This window comes from Lonchura striata, chromosome 10 (genome assembly GCF_046129695.1).
Source record: "Lonchura striata isolate bLonStr1 chromosome 10, bLonStr1.mat, whole genome shotgun sequence".
Classification (NCBI taxonomy): Eukaryota; Metazoa; Chordata; class Aves; order Passeriformes; family Estrildidae; genus Lonchura; species Lonchura striata.
Window position 1 is genome coordinate 5,284,758 of NC_134612.1, and position 15,639 is coordinate 5,300,396.

The window sequence follows — 15,639 nt, forward strand, 5'->3', positions numbered from 1 at the left end:
AGATGCAAATGCCGTCAGCTCCGCTCCCGCCAGGTCAGTAAGGGGGCAGCTCCTGCTGGAGAGCCTCCGCTTCCCTGAAGAGCCACCAGCAGGGATGGACACTGGGGGGACTTGGTGAGGGGTGGGCTGGTGTCCCCTGGGGGACGGTTTGGTGCCAAGAGGGGCCACATGAGCCCTGCTGGGGCGACACCCTGTTTGAAGGATGCAGCTCAATGGCCTTCACGAGCAGCTGTGCAGCAGTGACGGTGCCTTCCCCCTGTGCGCTGCCCCGGCGGGACTGAGCTGCCACCCCCGTCCCTGCTCGTCCTCTGCCTTCCAGGCTCAAACTGGGGGAGCCCCACGAGGGCTTCTGCTGGGCTGAGTGGTGCCAAAGCCCTGTGCCCCTTCTTCCATGGGCAGCTCATGGTGGCCCAGATCACCTGGGCCTTTTGGGGTGAACAGTTTGCAGCTTCTGACCTCCTCACCTCTGCCTCCCTCTCCACAGGAGTGCCGCCACTGAGATGGAGGCCCTGCTCTCTGGTCTCTCCCTGCTTCTTCTCCTCCTGGCAGTGGGATGGGAAAGCAGGATGGATGCAGCCTGGGCACCATCTCCTGGGGGCTGTGAGCTTGTAAGTCCTCTCTTGTGAACCCTCACCCCTCTGAATGATTTGTCCTGCCTGGCAAAGCCCAGGCAGCTCAGCATCTCCAGACCTTCTCCATCCCAGCTACTGGCTTGGAGTGGACTGGTGTGCCAAGGCTACAACCAAAGAGCGACCTCCTCCCCCTGACTGTGCTCCCCAAACTTCTCCCTCTTCATCTCCTGCCTCCCATGTGGTGTTATATATTCTCCTCTTCCTTCAGATGCAGAGCATCATGGACTGCACTGGCAGACGGCTGAGTTCCATCCCAGCAAACCTTCGAGGCGATACTGAGGAGCTGTTTCTTGATGACAACACTATCCAGGTCCTGGGCAATGCCTCTCTGCTCCTGTATCCCCAGCTCTGGCATCTCAGCTTGACCAGGAACCGGCTGGAGCTCATTGAGCCCGGTGCCTTCCTCAGCAGCCAAGGCCTGGAGGTGCTCTCCTTGACAGACAACCTGCTCTTCACCAACTACTCGCTGACAGCCGCTGCCCTTTCTGCTCTGCCGGCCTTGAGGGTGCTGGATCTGGCTGGAAACCAGCTCAGGGAAGACATGGTATCAGTTTTAGTCTCAAACCTCTCTTCCTTGGAGTCCCTGTCTGTGGCCAGGAACATCATCATGAGGCTGGACTCATCCACCTTCACAAACCTGACAGAGCTGCTGGAGCTGAACCTGGAGAAGAACTACATCTTTGAGATTGACAATGCTTTTGAAGGGCTGCAGAGGCTGCAGAGGCTCAACATAGCCTACAACTACCTCCCATGTCTGATAGGGTTTGACCTGACCCAGCTCAGGGTGCTCAATGTCAGCAACAATGTCATTGAGTGGTTTCTGACCCTGGAAATCGATGACCTGTTTGAGCTGGAGGTGCTGGACCTGTCCCACAACCGCCTCCTGTTCTTCCCTGTGCTGCCCCAGAGGAGCAAGCTGCGCTCCTTGCTGCTGCAGGACAACAGGATGAGCTTCTACCAGCGTCTCCCCAATGGCACCTCCCTGGCCAACGTCACCGTGCAGTTCCTGATCATTGATGGCAACTCCACCAACATCACAACCGTCAGGCTCTGGGACGAGCTCTGCCACAGCAACCTCTCCTCCCTGCGCCTCCTAGACATGAGCCAGAACGAGGTCTGGGGTCTGCCAGATGATTTCCTGGCCCAGATGCCCTCCCTGACCCACCTGAAGCTCAACCAGAACTGCCTGGAGGCATTTCACCTGTCAGAGGAGGACCCCTTGCCCATGCTGACAGAGCTGGACCTCAGCCAGAACCAGCTGGTGGAACTGGGGGTGAAGGTGGGCACTGGGGACATCCTGCCCAGCCTGCAGCTCTTCAACCTCAGCACCAACAGGCTGCAGGCTCTTCCTCCTGGGATTTTTGCCCACACCAGGAAGATCACTACTCTGGACCTCAGCCGTAACCGGGTTGACCTCTGTCCCCAGCCAGGTGAGGCCGAGAGTCTCGCCTGTGTGGACATCAGGGGTGTAGAGACCTTGATCCATCTCTCCTTGGCCGGCTGCGGTCTGCAGAACATGGGTGGCCGCCCCTTCCAGGGGACATCTCTGATTCATCTGGACCTCTCTGACAACCGCCAGGCGCTGTCTGGGGACCTGGGGTGGCTGCAGGACCTTGTCCTGACACTGCAGGTGCTGTCTCTGAGGAACACCAGCCTCTCTTCCACCGCCGTGGACTTCTCTGCCCTGAGCAGCCTCGCGCACTTGGACCTTTCGGGGAATTCCTTGTCCGCGTTCCCCACCTCGCTGGGCACGCTGAGGCTGCGCAGCCTGGACCTGCGGGACAACTGCCTCCGGGCGCTGCCGCTGGACGTGGCGCAGGTGCCGCTGGGCAGGAGCCTGCGGGAGATCTACCTCAGCCGAAACCCCTACAACTGCTGCACGCTGGGCTGGTGGGACGCCCTGCAGCAGGCCGAGGGGCTGCGCGTCCCCGATGGGCGGGAGGTGACCTGCAGCCACGGCTCCCACGCGCTGAGCCCCGGCGCGCTGCCCGAGCCCGTCCTGAGGAGCTGCCGATGGCAGACGGCCGACCTGGCGCTGCTCTACCTGGTGCTGGCTCTGCCCACCTGCCTGACGCTCCTGGTGGCCTTTGTTGTCATCTTCCTCATGCTCAAGGAGAAGCTGCTGAAAATGCTGAAAACCCGGTGTGGGGTGTCCGGTCCTTACTAATGGCTGAGGAAGAGGAAGGGCTCGGGAATATTCAATAATAGGGGGTGGTCAGGAGTACAGGTGATAACCCCTCTGTGGTGGTCGAGATGGAAACATGATGGATGCAGGACAGGAGGTGCTGAGAGAGCTGCCATTCCTGCCCTAATGGTACCCAAAGGGTGAGGGCTGTGTCTGGTGATGGAGTGCTGGGAATCCTCAAGGAACGTGTCTTCAGCAGAAAACTTTGGCTGGTGTTGGTGAGAGCTGAGTGGACACGGCATCAAACATTCCTTGGCTGAAAGGACAGGTTGCCCAGAAAATCTGTGGATGCCCCATCCGTGGAAGTGTTCAAGGCCAGGTTGGAGTGGGCTTGGAGCAATCTGATCTAGAAGAAGGTGCTGTAACCAGATGGGTTTTTAATGTCCCTTCCAATCCCAATTCTGGGATTCTGTGACAGCTTTCTCCAGCACGGCTTTCCCCCCCACACCTTCCAGCAGCTACTTTTTTATTTATTCCCACATGTAGCAAATTCAAAATGTCTTGCAGATCTGCAACCAGCCTCCACAAAGTGGCCCAGGCTGGGGCAAACATCACCCGGGCACTGTGGAAAGCTCTGTAGCCACAGTTTCCACACTGCTCTTGTCAGCACGGCCAAACTCACAGGCAACCCTGATCATGCAACATGTGTGTGTGCTGATAAAGACAGGCGTTGTCAGCAGGGCTGAAAGACACATTTTGGGGTGTTGTTTCTTCACTAAGCCACAGTTTGGGTTAGAAAGTCCATTAGAAACAGCCCAAGTCGCAACAATATCGATTGTAAAGCAGGAGAGTAAATTATATCCCTCAGCGATATTTTATCATGGCTTTAAGTTTCTCCAGGGACTGCTGGATTAAACATACAAAGGACACAAGAGAAATCCTTCCTCCTTGTTGTGCAAACGCCGTTCCTGCAGGCGGTTTCTCCAGCAGTGCCCGGGGGTTTCCTCCACCCAGCTCTGCTCACAGCAGCTCTGCCACTCCCAGAGCAGCAAGCACTACCTGGGGAAGTGCTGCTCTGTTCCTCGGGGGTCACTGAGGGGAAAGGAGAAGTGGTGGTGGTTTGTGCTAACTCAAAAGCCCTTCTGAGAACTGGAGCAGCTTTTTTCCTGTGGCACTGTTGGGATTTTTTTAGTGAAACGTGTTTAACGGGAACAGGGCACAGGGAAGTGTGCAGCAGCGTCGGGCTGGTAATTCTGGGGGCTTGTCCTTGCCTGGGTGTGGACGGGCTCAGTCAGTGATGTGGGGCGTGCCGGGGATCAAGCCCAGTGGAGTTTCCTGTGAGGTGATGGAGGGAGATGCCCAGGACTGGCCTGAAGCCGGGAGGATGCCGGGGATGGTGCAGGCAGGGGAGCCAAGGCTGGCAGCAGGACCCCAGTCCCAGGTACGGGTGTGGGACTGGGGTTATGGGGGAGCCTGATGTGGCTGGTGGCTGTGCAAGGCTGGAAAATGGACGGACCCTGCTAGAGCAGCCAGCAGCTCCACTGGGGCTGAGTGCTGTACAGGCTCTGGAAACCCATCTGTCAGATCTGACTTGGAAATGGCCGCTTTCTGCCCCAGTTTTAGACTGAAATAGCCAAAACCAAAACAGGCCCCAAGTGGGGAATCCCTCAGCCTATTTCAACCTTTCTTCTGCCCGTAAGCTGCACCCTGGGGGACAGCAGTGACCTATAAATACATCCCTGCATTGTCCCCCAGCTGCATTCCAGCATCTCCCCGCTGGCAGGGTGAGTGGGTGCCCTGTGAGCTCCCCTCTCCCTGGGGCTGGGCTTGGAGGGGGATGTGTGTCCTTCTCCACCTCCATGGCCGATGCTGCTGCTCCATCCGGTGTGGGGTGTCGGGTGCAGCTGTGGGAGAACACGTAGGGAGGAACCCAGGCACCTGGCACTGCCCAGGGCGTGGATAAAAAGGAGGGATTCTTAATTGTATGGAGCTGATGGGGATACTCAACATTCCCTGATCATGGTGCCTGGAAAGCCATGGCTCAGCTGGAGCTGTGATGTGAATGGGATTGTGCAGGCAGCAAGAGGAGATTCCGCTCTGAGGTGAACTTACAAAGCTGCTTTCACTGTCTTTGCAAGGCCATGGTGATCAGGGAAGGTCCTTGGTGACTGGAGAACCCAAGGGTCTCACCCAGCTTCAGAAACAGCCAAAAGGCCATCCCAGAGAGAATGGGGCAGTCACCTTTATTGGAGCAGTGTGACACCCCTGCACGGGGAATAACGAGCTCTGACTCCATGTTGCAGAAGGCTGAATAAATTGCTTTTATTAAGCTAAATTATATTACATTAATACTATACTAGAACTATATCATACTAAAAAGATACTAAAGAAAACCCGTGGCTGTCTCCAGGAATGGCACAGCTTTGACCCAACTGGCCAATCCATCCAAACAACCATCACCAGTGTCCAATTAACAAATCCCTCTTTGGTAAACAATCTCCATAACACATCCCACATGTGCCAAACAACAGGTGCAGTAAATAGAGATAAGAATTGTTTTCTTCTTTCTCTGAGCTTTTTCACTGCGTCTCACAGCTTTCCAGGAAAAATCCTGGGAGAGAGAATCATGTCTTTCTCTGTTCAGAGAATGTGAATACCACACACCTTCTTGTTGGGAAAACTGTGGAATGAATGTTCTTTGTTTGGAGCACAGTCCTAGAAAAAGAGGGTGGTTGGAAGAAGTCAGCATGGACTGCTGAGACCAGGTTATGCCTGCCCAACCTGCTTTCCTCTAAGATGAAATGGATGGATCTGTAGGCAAGGGGAGAGTGGTGGATTCCGTGTGCTCAGCAAGGCTTTGGACACAGAGTCCCACAGCGTTCTCCATGCAAATGCAGATGTCACAGTCTGGATTGGTGAGCAGCCAGGCAGGTCAGGATCAGTGGGAGTGAAGTGCAGAGGGCTGTGGGGCTGTGGCTGGTAGGATGTGCTCTACCAGGAGGCTGCTGAGGGACTGTTTTGGGATCTGTCTCATCTCATGTCTATATGCATGACCTAAAGCTGGCTGTGAAGTGCCTTCCTGCCAAGTTCCCTGAGGATCCCAAACTGGGAAGACCAGTATGGCTCCCTGCTGGAGGTCTGGGGTGGGCTGGGGGAGCAGGCCAGCACGAACCTCACAATCCAGGCACTCAGGCCTCATGTAGCCCTCAGTGGAGAGGAGGCCATGCCTGGGGCTGGGCACAGGCCATGCCCTGGTCAGGATGAAGCTGGGGGCAGGCTGGAAGTGGAGGAAATGTTCTCAGGGACCCTCTCCCTCCCAAGTGGGAGATCTTTCTGTGGTGTTATGTTGCAATTGTGGAGGCAAGGCCTGTGCCAGACCCCTGCATGCCCTTTCCGGTTCTGGGAGAGCTGAGTCAGCCTTTACATTTTTTTAGTTATGGCAAGTGAGGCCTCAGCTTTCATTTCTCTCCTGACTGAAGACCTCCTTGGCCAAGTGTGAGCTCCCTCATCCTCTCCAGTGACAGCAAAGCTTAACTGTGGCTTAACTGACACTTGCTTCATGACTTTCATAGCAGCCACTCATTTTAGCCTGTAGGAGGAGAGCTCTTCCAGCTGCTCCTCCAGCCACTCCTCTTAGTTATGTCAGGCAGAAGTTTGTTGAGGCCACTCCATTTGGGATGAAGGTCCATCTCACCCACAGCCCTCACAGCTGCCTGGGTTCAGAAAGCCAAAACCCAGGAAGCTTTTGGAGTAGTAAAATTTCCCAAAAAATCCTAATCTTAGTCCTCCAGTTCTTACCTGAGAGCAGGACTGATCTAGTAGAGACCAGGCAAGGTAGACAGCAGGATTAAAACCTTCCGTGGGATGAGTTTGTCTTACTTTAGAACCACCCCCAGCCTTTGATCTTCTACCACTCTGGTTTTTCAGATACTTTAGGCACATTCTCCCAGAACTGAGCACTTATGAGGAAGCATTACCCAGGAGTGTAAGGATCCAATCATCCCACTGAAGCAGTTTGAAATCACTGTGTTTTCAAAAGTACTTTCAAGACTAATTAATTTTCAAGATATTCCTTCTCTTACATGTAAGGATGTATTTTTGTGCAAGCTAAAACTGAAGATTTAAGCATTGCTAGAGAAATGTAAGAGTAATATTCTCAATGCAGAGTTGATTTATCCAGAATGACTGATACATATTTAACTTCCCAACAGGCAATAATAATCACCCTATTTGTACAGTACAGCTTTAACAGTGTCCTCAGGACATGAATATTTAATGCTTCATTTTCAGCCAAAGCTGACTGAAATGTAAAAAATTGAAAGATTAAATAATTTAAAATTATTTTATGTAGGAAAAGACTAAAGGCAGCCAACAATTTCAGTTATGCAGTTTCCATTTAATCAAGTCTGGCTTCTTAAACAGAGCTCACTTAAGCCTGGGATTGCTGTGGCACCTCAAGTTCTCCTGAGCCAACATATGATGGCATTGTTCTCTCTGCTGGGACACAGATTTGTCTCCGAACTGCCCATCTTCGTCTGGAATCAGATTTCTCCATCTGACTCCGTGTCCCAAGCACAGGACTCCAGCTGCTCATCCTGGGGGAACTCCACCTCAACATTGTAAACAAAGTCAGGGTCATCCTTCTTCTTCCTGTTCTTTTCAAAGAGCTCGTCCATGATGCTCTTCCTTTTGGCCAGTTCCTTGTCATCCAGTTTGTTCATATCCTCCTCTGGGTCAATGGTCTCTTCCTGCTGGAACTTTTCCAAGCTCTCAGCCAGGCTCTGTCCTTCCAAATGACCTCTCAGCAAGCTGTAGAGCTTCTGGAGCTGGCGCAGTGAGACCCCTTCCAGGTAGGCCTTGTGCCGAGGGTTGTTCTTCAGCTGCTCGGCAGCCCTGCTGCAGTCTGGGGAGAGCCAGCACAGGCCTGCAGCTCCAGCACACCTCTTCCCACTGACACATCCTCTCCCAAACCCTCTCCAGGGGTCTCTCCAAACCCTCCAGGCTCAGAGAGGCTGAGATGTAGCCTTGGGCTCCTCGGGGAGACAACATTACCCCAGCACAGCCCCTCCCTGCACGCTGCTAGGAGGGCACTCAGATGCTGCTACCAATGGGTTCCTGTGCGTGCAGCTGGAGGCAAACACGGAATGAATGCAGGCGGAATGAATGCCCCTCACCTGAGAACTTGGAGAAATTCCTGACGGGCATGATGCGCTGGCGAGTCTTGTCCTGGCTGTTGTCTCTGTAGATGAGGACGATGGATGGCGGCTGGAAGCTGACCCCGCATTTCTGAGCGCTGAAAGTCATCGCGGCTCCGCCCGAGCGCGCAGCAGCGCTCCCTGGGGAACGGGAAAGGAGAGCAGCTGCGACAGTCTCTCCGTGCTGCCTTTGTTGTCAGCACTTCAGCAAAATCACAGAACCCCAGAGTGCTTTGGGTCACAATGGGCCTTAAAGCCCAGGGAAATGAATTATGAAATTAAATTAGAGGGGATTTAAAAATTCAAATCTGTTGCAGATCCTGTTTCCCAGCTCAGTGGACAGCACTGAGTACAGGTGTTTTATTTTTACTTTTATTTTGAATAAAATAAATTGGTTAAAAACTAGTATTTGTATTGGTTTAAAACCAATAAAAATTGTTTTTAAATGACTGCAAAGATGTCAAACATGAAGGTGATTTCCAGACTGCAGTAAAGCAAAGTAACATATTTTACCCCCCAAAAAATCAATGGGTTTCTCCACATCAAGAAAAATCACATTAATGTTGAAAAGCTACTTTGAGGCAGAATTGGAAACACTTCCTCCTTTGTAAAAAAATCACACAGGAAAGACCTCAAACACGCAGTAGTGTCCTTAATAGTGACAATTGGATGGGCCAGGCTGGGAGGGACCACAGTGGTCACTGGAGCCACCTCCCTGCTCCAGCAGGGCCATCCCAGAGCCCATGGCACACATTGTGTCCGGACATCTCTGGGATATCTGCAGTGAGGGAGGCTCCACACCCTCTCTGGGTCTGTTCAGGGCTCCATCACTGCCCTGGAAAGTTCTTCCTCACGTCCAGGTGGAACTTGCTGGGCTCAGTCCCTGCCCGTGGCTCTGGTGCCATTGCTGGGGCCCCGGAGCAGAGCTTGGGCCCTGCTCTGGCCCTGCCTGCACCCAGGGACAGGCAGGGACACACTGGGACAGGCAGAGACAGACAGGGACACACAGGGACACACAGGGACAGGCAGGGATAGACAGGGACAGGCAGGGATACACAAGGACACACAGGGACAGGCAGGGACAGGCAGGGATAGACAAGGACACACAGGGACAGACAGGGACAGACAGGGACACACAGGGACAGGCAGGGACACACAGGGACAAACAGGGACAGGCAGGGACACACAGGGACAGGCAGGGATAGACAGGGACAGGCAGGGACACACAGGGACAGGCAGGGCTGAGGCCCCTCTCAGCTGGGGCTCCTCTCCAGGCTGAGCAGCCCCAGCTCCCTCAGCCTTTCCTGGGCACAGAGATGCTCCAGGCCCTTCCTCCGCAGCCTGTGCTGGCCCCGCTCCAGGATGTCTCTGTCTCCCTTAAACTCCCGCCATGTCCCCTCACCTGAGGCGGCGCACAAAGCCACTCCTTCCTCTCCGCCTTCCCCTTCCTCCCGCCGCTGTCCCGGGCCGGGCCCGCCTCTCCGCGCGGTTGCCATGGCTCCGCCGCCGCGCCCAGCCCCAGCGAGAAAGGCCCCCTCCGCCGAAGGCCCCATTCGGGCTGCCCGCAGGAAAGCCTGCGGGACACGGCGCCGCGGAGCGAGGGGTGGGCGGGCCCCGCGCGGTCAGGCGGCGCGGGGGCAGCCCGCGCGGCCGTGCGGAGCGCCGCCATGGCGGGCGGGCGGCGGGGCCCGGTGCGGGTCGGGGCCGCGCTGGGCGCGCTGCTCTGCGCCCTCCGTGAGCACCCGCGGGGACCGCGGGGCTCTGCAGACAGGCTGGGAGAGCTGGGGGGGCTCACCTGGAGGAGGGAGGGATTCAGGGAGAGCTCAGAACCCCTCCCAGTGCTTAAAGGGGCGCCAGGAGAGCTGGACAGGGACTGGGGACAAGGGGTGGAGGGACAGGCAAGGGGGAATGGCTGCACACTGCCAGAGGGCAGGGATGGATGGGATATTGGGATGGAATTCTTCCCTGTGAGGGTGGGGAGGCTCTGGCACAGGTTGCCCAGAGAGGCTGTGGCTGGAAGTGTTCAAGGACAGACCTGGAGTGCCCTGGTCCCGGGGAGGTTCCTGCTCGAAGCCGAGGGTTGGAACAGGATGGGCTTTAAGGTGTCTTCCAACCCAAACCAAGAAATCTGTTCTGCTTTGATCACAGTCAATTACTTCTTCCCTTCTTCAGGGAAGGGGTTTGCAGATGAGGCGTTTGTGAGTTATAAAGTTTTTGCAGCCCCTGTGGTCGCTGTGCTGTTACACTGTTGGCTCTGTGTCACCTTAGATGTGCAGGCAGCCTGTCGGGACACCACTGTCACACAGGAGCTCCTGAAAGAGGGGTTTCACAGGTGAGTCCTCACCCTGCCCTCCATCAGCATAACGTGCCACGGGATTTTCTGCTGGAAGAGCCTCTCTTCTTTTCTTGTGCAGCCCTATCAGCTCTCTGGGCTGTGATTCCTGGGAATGCATTAACAGGATCAAGGGATTAACGAGCTGCAGTGGAGGGAAAATAGGAGGCCCCTTTCTAAAACTTTTTTGGAGGCCATTGGTGGTTCTGAGACATTAACAAAGAAGTGAAACTTCATTTTGGCCGTGGATGTGGGGTTGAGGTTAAGAAGGCTGGACAGGGAAGTGTGGTCAGAATTAGTTGCACTCGGTGTGAGAGCTCATCTCTTCTGAGAAATGTCTCTCGGGGGTCTTGTGCCACACTTTTGAAGTGTGGGTGTAAGTTTTTTGCTCCTGTTGCTGTTTGAAGGGACCTGCTGGTGAAGGTGGAGCTGGGGGAGGATGCAGGAGGATGTGCAGTGGCAGCTCAGATGCGTCTGCCGCCGGGAATCTACGTGGATCCCTACGAGCTGGCAACGCTGCAGCAGCACAATCTGACAAAGGTAATGCCCCAGCACCACGAGCTCTGGCACTGAGTCAGGTGAGGACTCGGGGCCTTGTATTGTCTGGTCATTTTCTGGCTTGTTGAAGCAAGGTGATTAATTCCTGGAAGGAGGTGCCAAACCATATAATCTTCTGGTGTCTCTTTGTAACTCAGCTCGCTTGGCATCCCCTGGTGCTGCTGATATTCTCACACACAGGTGATGAGCCAGGGAGCTGCTGCTCCTCTCTTAGCCTCAGGTGATCAGCTGTGGTAAGAGGGCCTCGGGTTCAGAAGGTGGAAGGGAAACCCCCAAGGAGGTGCTGGTGAGCTCTAAGTCACGTGCTGTGTGTTTGGACTGAGCAGCTTCCCAGTTTAGTTTCCATCCCAGCTTTCTGTTCTGCTGTCCAGTCTTTGCTTCACATTAGAGAGATGTACAAAGGCTGTGGCTTTAATCTGCTTACATTGGTCTAAAACATTGGTGCAAAGGTTGTGGGCAGCTCCTGCCCTTGGCATGCCTGGGGTGCAGGACTGGCCTTGCTGACGCCATCGTTGAGCTGACACCTCACAGGTCTGGCTGTAGGCACAGTGACACTAAGAACTTTCCACACATAGGACAGTCTTGAAAAGGTATTTTGGAATAGCTTAAGGCTGGAATTCCCAACTTGATCATCCTGACCACAAAATGCATCTCAGTGTTAGCATGAGGGAGGGCAATGGTTTTTGATTTCCATCAAACCGCTCCTGTATCTCTCCCTGCTTGCAGGCAATGTTATTTCCTGATGTCATTGACGTGGAGGCTCCCGAGTACTTGGCCGAGGCTCTTGTCCTGCTGCTGTTCCTGGAGCCGGACGCGCGCTGCTCCCGCTGCTTCGGCGCCGCCGTGCCCGTGCACGCGCGCTACCACCGGCCCGCCCGCGGGACACGCCAGGCCGTGGTGGCTCTGCAGAGCCCAGAGGTGCTGCTCTGCTGCTGCCACAGTGAGATTCTCATTGATGCTCTTGGGCCAGCCCGAATCTGGTTGTGTTTGAGATGGAGCTCTTGGTAGTTGCGGGAACGTAAGCGGGAGGCGTGGCCCTGATAAAGACCTCGTTGTCTTCCTCGCTGAGGGCTGGCCAAAGGCAGGGGGGTGTCAGAGACTGCTCTGTGTCAGAGTCTGCTCTGTGTCAGAGTCTGCTCTGTGTCACAGACTGCTCTGTGCTGTGCTGCTGCCATTGCACCCCTGTGCTGCTTGGGCTCTTCCAGCTGGAAGACGTGGCAGTTGTCATGATCCGTGTTTGTCACCATCCCAGCAGGGCCTGGTTTGCCAAAGGGCTCCTGCTCTGATCATTTTTCCCTTGGCAGCTGGTGATGTGCAGGGTGTGTTCAGTAGCCACTGTCACCTATTTAGAGTAATCAAAGTATTCAGATGGCTTCTAACACTATTGCTGCATTCTCTTTATATAAAGGGGAAATGTAGGAAACTGTGCCTGAAGCTTGGAATGGTTGGAGTCTCAAACTCTGGTGAAACAAGCACCTGATATCCACTACAATTAATATTTCAAGTTATGTGAACAATGAAACCCTATAATTTTGTTACAAATTTTGTGTCCCTTCACAAAATCATTCCTGCCAAGTCAAGCACACTAATGATTTTCAAGTCCTTTTTCTTTACTTGAGCAATGGTTTTCTGGGATAAGCATAGGGACAGGCAGGACTACCTGGTCACTTAGAAAAGGGGTGTTAAATCTTCCTGGCACATTTACTAGTTATGAGCAGGAAAACATTTATTATTAATGATTAATGGGGAAGGTTTTAAAGTATTGGAAGGGAGATCTTTTGTGTGCTGACAGGAGGCCAAGAAGACAAATGGCCTTACTTATTTTGGGGACTTAGTTATTTTGGTGAAAAATTCTAACTACATGGCTAAAGTTGAGGGGTCTGCAGGCTAACCAGGAATTCTTTGCTCTGATAAGGACAGAATGGGCAAGATACCACACAGGTGAGATTCTTTCTTGGGTACCTGCTGTATCAGGAAGGGAAGAGTTGTAAAATCCACAGCAAAGACTGCCCAGTGCCACTTTGGCCATGCAGAGGTGTTTCACCACTTGGCTCCCAGGGAATAGATTCTGTTGAGCTGTTGTAGAGGAAAAGATCCCTTATTTGGAAAAAGCTTGCAGGCTGATTGCTTATCCTGCCTGGCTCCTGGTGATGCAGGAATGCCTTCCCTAGGGCACCTGTCTGCAGAGTGCTGGGAACCTGCTGAAGTGGACACTCCCTGCTCATCTGACACCAACAGTCCCTGTCAGTGGCACACCACAAAACACAGACCCGTGAGTTCTCCCTCTGGTTCTATTTAACAACTGCTGCCTTTTTTCTGTGATTAACACCTTTCAAGATTAATTTTTAGAATTATTTCCTAACAGGAATTAATCATTAAGAGACTAGCTGGGTGGTTCCTTCTTTGTCAGCTCCTTTTTTCCTTTCTGACTGGCTTTTAGTGGGGGTCATCCTGCCCTTCTGTTGTGTTTACAGGGGTTGTGCTCTTCTGGCCCTTTAACATGGCTGCTCTCCTGATCTTTTTTTTTTTTTTTCCTTTACTAGTTTACTTGGAATCCTAGGATATAATTGGCCCTGGCCAAATTAAGAAAAGTCTCTACAACATTGGTGCTTCAGAGGAGTAGCAAGGTGGAAGATAATCTAGCTAAAGTAATGGTAAAACTGCAAAGATTTAAGTAGTAGCATCCAAAATAAAGCCACTCCTCTTTGCTTGGTAGTTACTTGGTTGAGTGTTTAGGAAAAGGTGAAGTTTCTTTTTGTGTTCAAAACCAAGGAAAGTTGGATCTTTAGTGTGGCCAACAACTGTGGTTGATGTTCCAAAGTGCCATGGTAGTGTAGAGATTCAGAAATTAGACTAATTTATATAATAAAATAGTCTGTTATTGTTGTAACACATGTGCCTTCCTATATTTAAGATACCTGCAGACCACTGGTACCTCTGTAGCTGTTGTCCATAAACATTTTGCAGCTTCCTGCATCAATGAAAAAACCAAATGGTTGTTCACTCTGGAGAAATCTGTCTCCTTCGTGATCTGAGCTCACCTTGGGAGCTGCTCTCCCTGCAGCATTCCAGACATTCCCTCAGTGGCTGGAGTAGGAGCAGAGATCCAGGGATACAGATGGCAGCAGATCCATTTCCTGAGCTGTGCAGTGCAGCAGTGGCTGTGAATTAAAAGATTTCCCATCCTTCTTCTGATACCGAATCTCAGAAGAAGCTTTAGCCAAGGGCTAATTAAATCAGGGTCTGGTTCCTCATCCTCTCGTTTGCAGTCAAAAAGAAACAGCTCAAATGAGTGATATATATTTATTTTTTCTTTGTAGGCATATGAGGAATCGATGCTGAGGGTTCCTGTGGGGCTCAGGGAGCACAGTTCCCTGGTGTGTGCCCTGACCCTGCTCACCACAGGGCTCTGCTCTGGCCTCATCCTGGCTGCTGCCTGCAAGTATGGACACTTCTCACAGTGACTGAGGAAATGTGGAATGTCTGCCCTCCACCCAGCACAACCAGCTGCAGATTGCACTGGGCTCCTGAATGGATCCCACCCTGCTGCTGTTTATATCTTAGGGGGTGCAAGGCTCCCATAAGCATTATAGTTCCTTTGGCTCATAGTGTTTACAAATGGCTTCCACAGCCCAGAAGACATTTTGGATGTGTTGTCAATATCCAAAGCAGATGGAGAGTAGGAAAAAGCCTCAAAAAGCTGAAAGCACTGCTGTGGGCAATGAGGCAACAATCATTGGTGGGTTTGGGGCTCCTATTCCCTCCTCCTGGCCCAGAGCTTGCTTTCAGTACCTCTTGCAGCGGTGTTTGTATTTCTTGTCTCAGGGATTGGTTATTAAGGGTATGAAAAACATTACTGAATCATTAAAATTTCTGGATTTTAAGCTTGTTGTGCAGATGGGTTATGTATGAATTTGTGAAGAGACATTCTGTGCCTACCTGGGACACGTTGATAATCTCTCCCATGCTAATGACTCTGAGGAATTGGCTGCTCTTGGCCTAATTAGAACCACAGAGTTATTAAGGTTGGAAAAGCCCTGTAAGATCCCCCAGTGCTGCCAAAGCCACTCTCAACCCATGTCCCCAAGTGCCACATCCACAGGTCTGTGAAATCCCTGCAGGGATGGGGACTCGCCACTGCCCTGGGCTGCTGTGCCAGGGCTGGACAGCCCTTCCCAAGAGGAGCCTTTCCCAATATCCAACCTGAACCTTTCCTCTTGTCCTGTCCCTTGTTCCCTGGGAGCAGAGCCCGACCCCCACCTGGCTCCATGTCCTGTCAGGAGTTTAGAGAGTGAAGGTTCCCCTGAACCTCCTTTTCTCAGGATGAACAATTGGTCAGAATTGAAAGAGTTTAGAAAATTTGAAAAAATTTCATGAGTGGAAAGAAACCCTTGGAAGATGAAAGTGAGGGACAGGATAGTGACTAGAAGCAAATATTTAGAAGATGGACATTTAATCTCCAGGACAGCTGATAAATAGAAGGAAATGGAGAGGAAATTACCTCATGGAAAAGCCGAGAGGCTCTGGAGCAGCAGAGCTCGGGTGCTGTCTGCAGTTGTCAGTAGGTGGCACTGGGAGCCCACGGGAACCCCCGCGTGGAGAAAATGCATTTTATCCCTGATAAACCTCGAGTAAATTACTCAGAGCAGCTAATCTGGGTGAGTGTGTGTGTGCGAGGGGTGAACGAAAATTCCTTTCAAGGGCTCGGTGTGCAGCCTTTCATCCATGTCCCTTGGGCATCTTTCTCCTGCTGGAATTCAACAGAGTGAATTCTTTGTGACTGCTTCCGTGGCAGGT

The 15,639-nt window shown here is 52.7% G+C and overlaps 4 protein-coding genes across 4 annotated transcripts in view; 3 read left to right on the top strand and 1 right to left on the bottom strand.

Moving 5' to 3' along the window:
* NRROS (negative regulator of reactive oxygen species) lies at positions 1-2,799 on the top strand. Its single transcript, XM_031505684.2, has 3 exons — positions 1-33; positions 485-608; positions 841-2,799. Exons 2-3 carry the CDS (start codon positions 501-503, stop codon positions 2,797-2,799), a joined length of 2,067 nt encoding a protein of 688 aa, XP_031361544.2. The 5' UTR covers positions 1-33; positions 485-500.
* Positions 2,800-5,054: 2,255 nt separating this feature from the next.
* CEP19 (centrosomal protein 19) lies at positions 5,055-9,458 on the bottom strand. Its single transcript, XM_021545407.2, has 3 exons — positions 9,355-9,458; positions 7,932-8,093; positions 5,055-7,660 (listed from the first exon to the last, which is right to left on the bottom strand). Exons 1-3 carry the CDS (start codon positions 9,446-9,448, stop codon positions 7,299-7,301), a joined length of 618 nt encoding a protein of 205 aa, XP_021401082.1. The 5' UTR covers positions 9,449-9,458; the 3' UTR covers positions 5,055-7,298.
* A 154-nt stretch (positions 9,459-9,612) lies between these two features.
* Positions 9,613-14,738, top strand: PIGX (phosphatidylinositol glycan anchor biosynthesis class X). Its single transcript, XM_021545447.3, has 6 exons — positions 9,613-9,686; positions 10,221-10,284; positions 10,692-10,824; positions 11,569-11,782; positions 13,014-13,114; positions 14,163-14,738. The coding sequence occupies exons 1-6, from the start codon at positions 9,620-9,622 to the stop codon at positions 14,304-14,306; spliced, it is 723 nt and encodes a 240-aa protein (XP_021401122.3). The 5' UTR covers positions 9,613-9,619; the 3' UTR covers positions 14,307-14,738.
* Positions 10,768-15,639, top strand: part of PAK2 (p21 (RAC1) activated kinase 2) — a 48,482-nt gene continuing 43,610 nt past the window's right edge. Inside the window, exon 1 of the mRNA XM_077785597.1 lies at positions 10,768-10,824. The gene's annotated coding sequence lies outside the window, so the exon portion shown is untranslated. The remainder of the gene's footprint in view (positions 10,825-15,639) is intronic.

Coding starts and splice junctions, on each gene's coding strand:
- PIGX (XM_021545447.3), top strand. CDS start 9,620: ATGGCGGGCGGGCGGCGGGGCCCGGTGCGGGTCGGGGCCGCGCTGGGC. Junction 10,825..11,568: donor AGCAGCACAATCTGACAAAG/GTAATGCCCCAG, acceptor CCCTGCTTGCAG/GCAATGTTATTTCCTGATGT. Junction 11,783..13,013: donor GCTGCTCTGCTGCTGCCACA/GTGAGATTCTCA, acceptor TGCCTTCCCTAG/GGCACCTGTCTGCAGAGTGC.
- NRROS (XM_031505684.2), top strand. CDS start 501: ATGGAGGCCCTGCTCTCTGGTCTCTCCCTGCTTCTTCTCCTCCTGGCA. Junction 609..840: donor CTCCTGGGGGCTGTGAGCTT/GTAAGTCCTCTC, acceptor CTCTTCCTTCAG/ATGCAGAGCATCATGGACTG.
- CEP19 (XM_021545407.2), bottom strand. CDS start 9,448: ATGGCAACCGCGCGGAGAGGCGGGCCCGGCCCGGGACAGCGGCGGGAG. Junction 8,094..9,354: donor GGCTTTGTGCGCCGCCTCAG/GTGAGGGGACAT, acceptor CCCGTTCCCCAG/GGAGCGCTGCTGCGCGCTCG. Junction 7,661..7,931: donor GAATTTCTCCAAGTTCTCAG/GTGAGGGGCATT, acceptor GGCTCTCCCCAG/ACTGCAGCAGGGCTGCCGAG.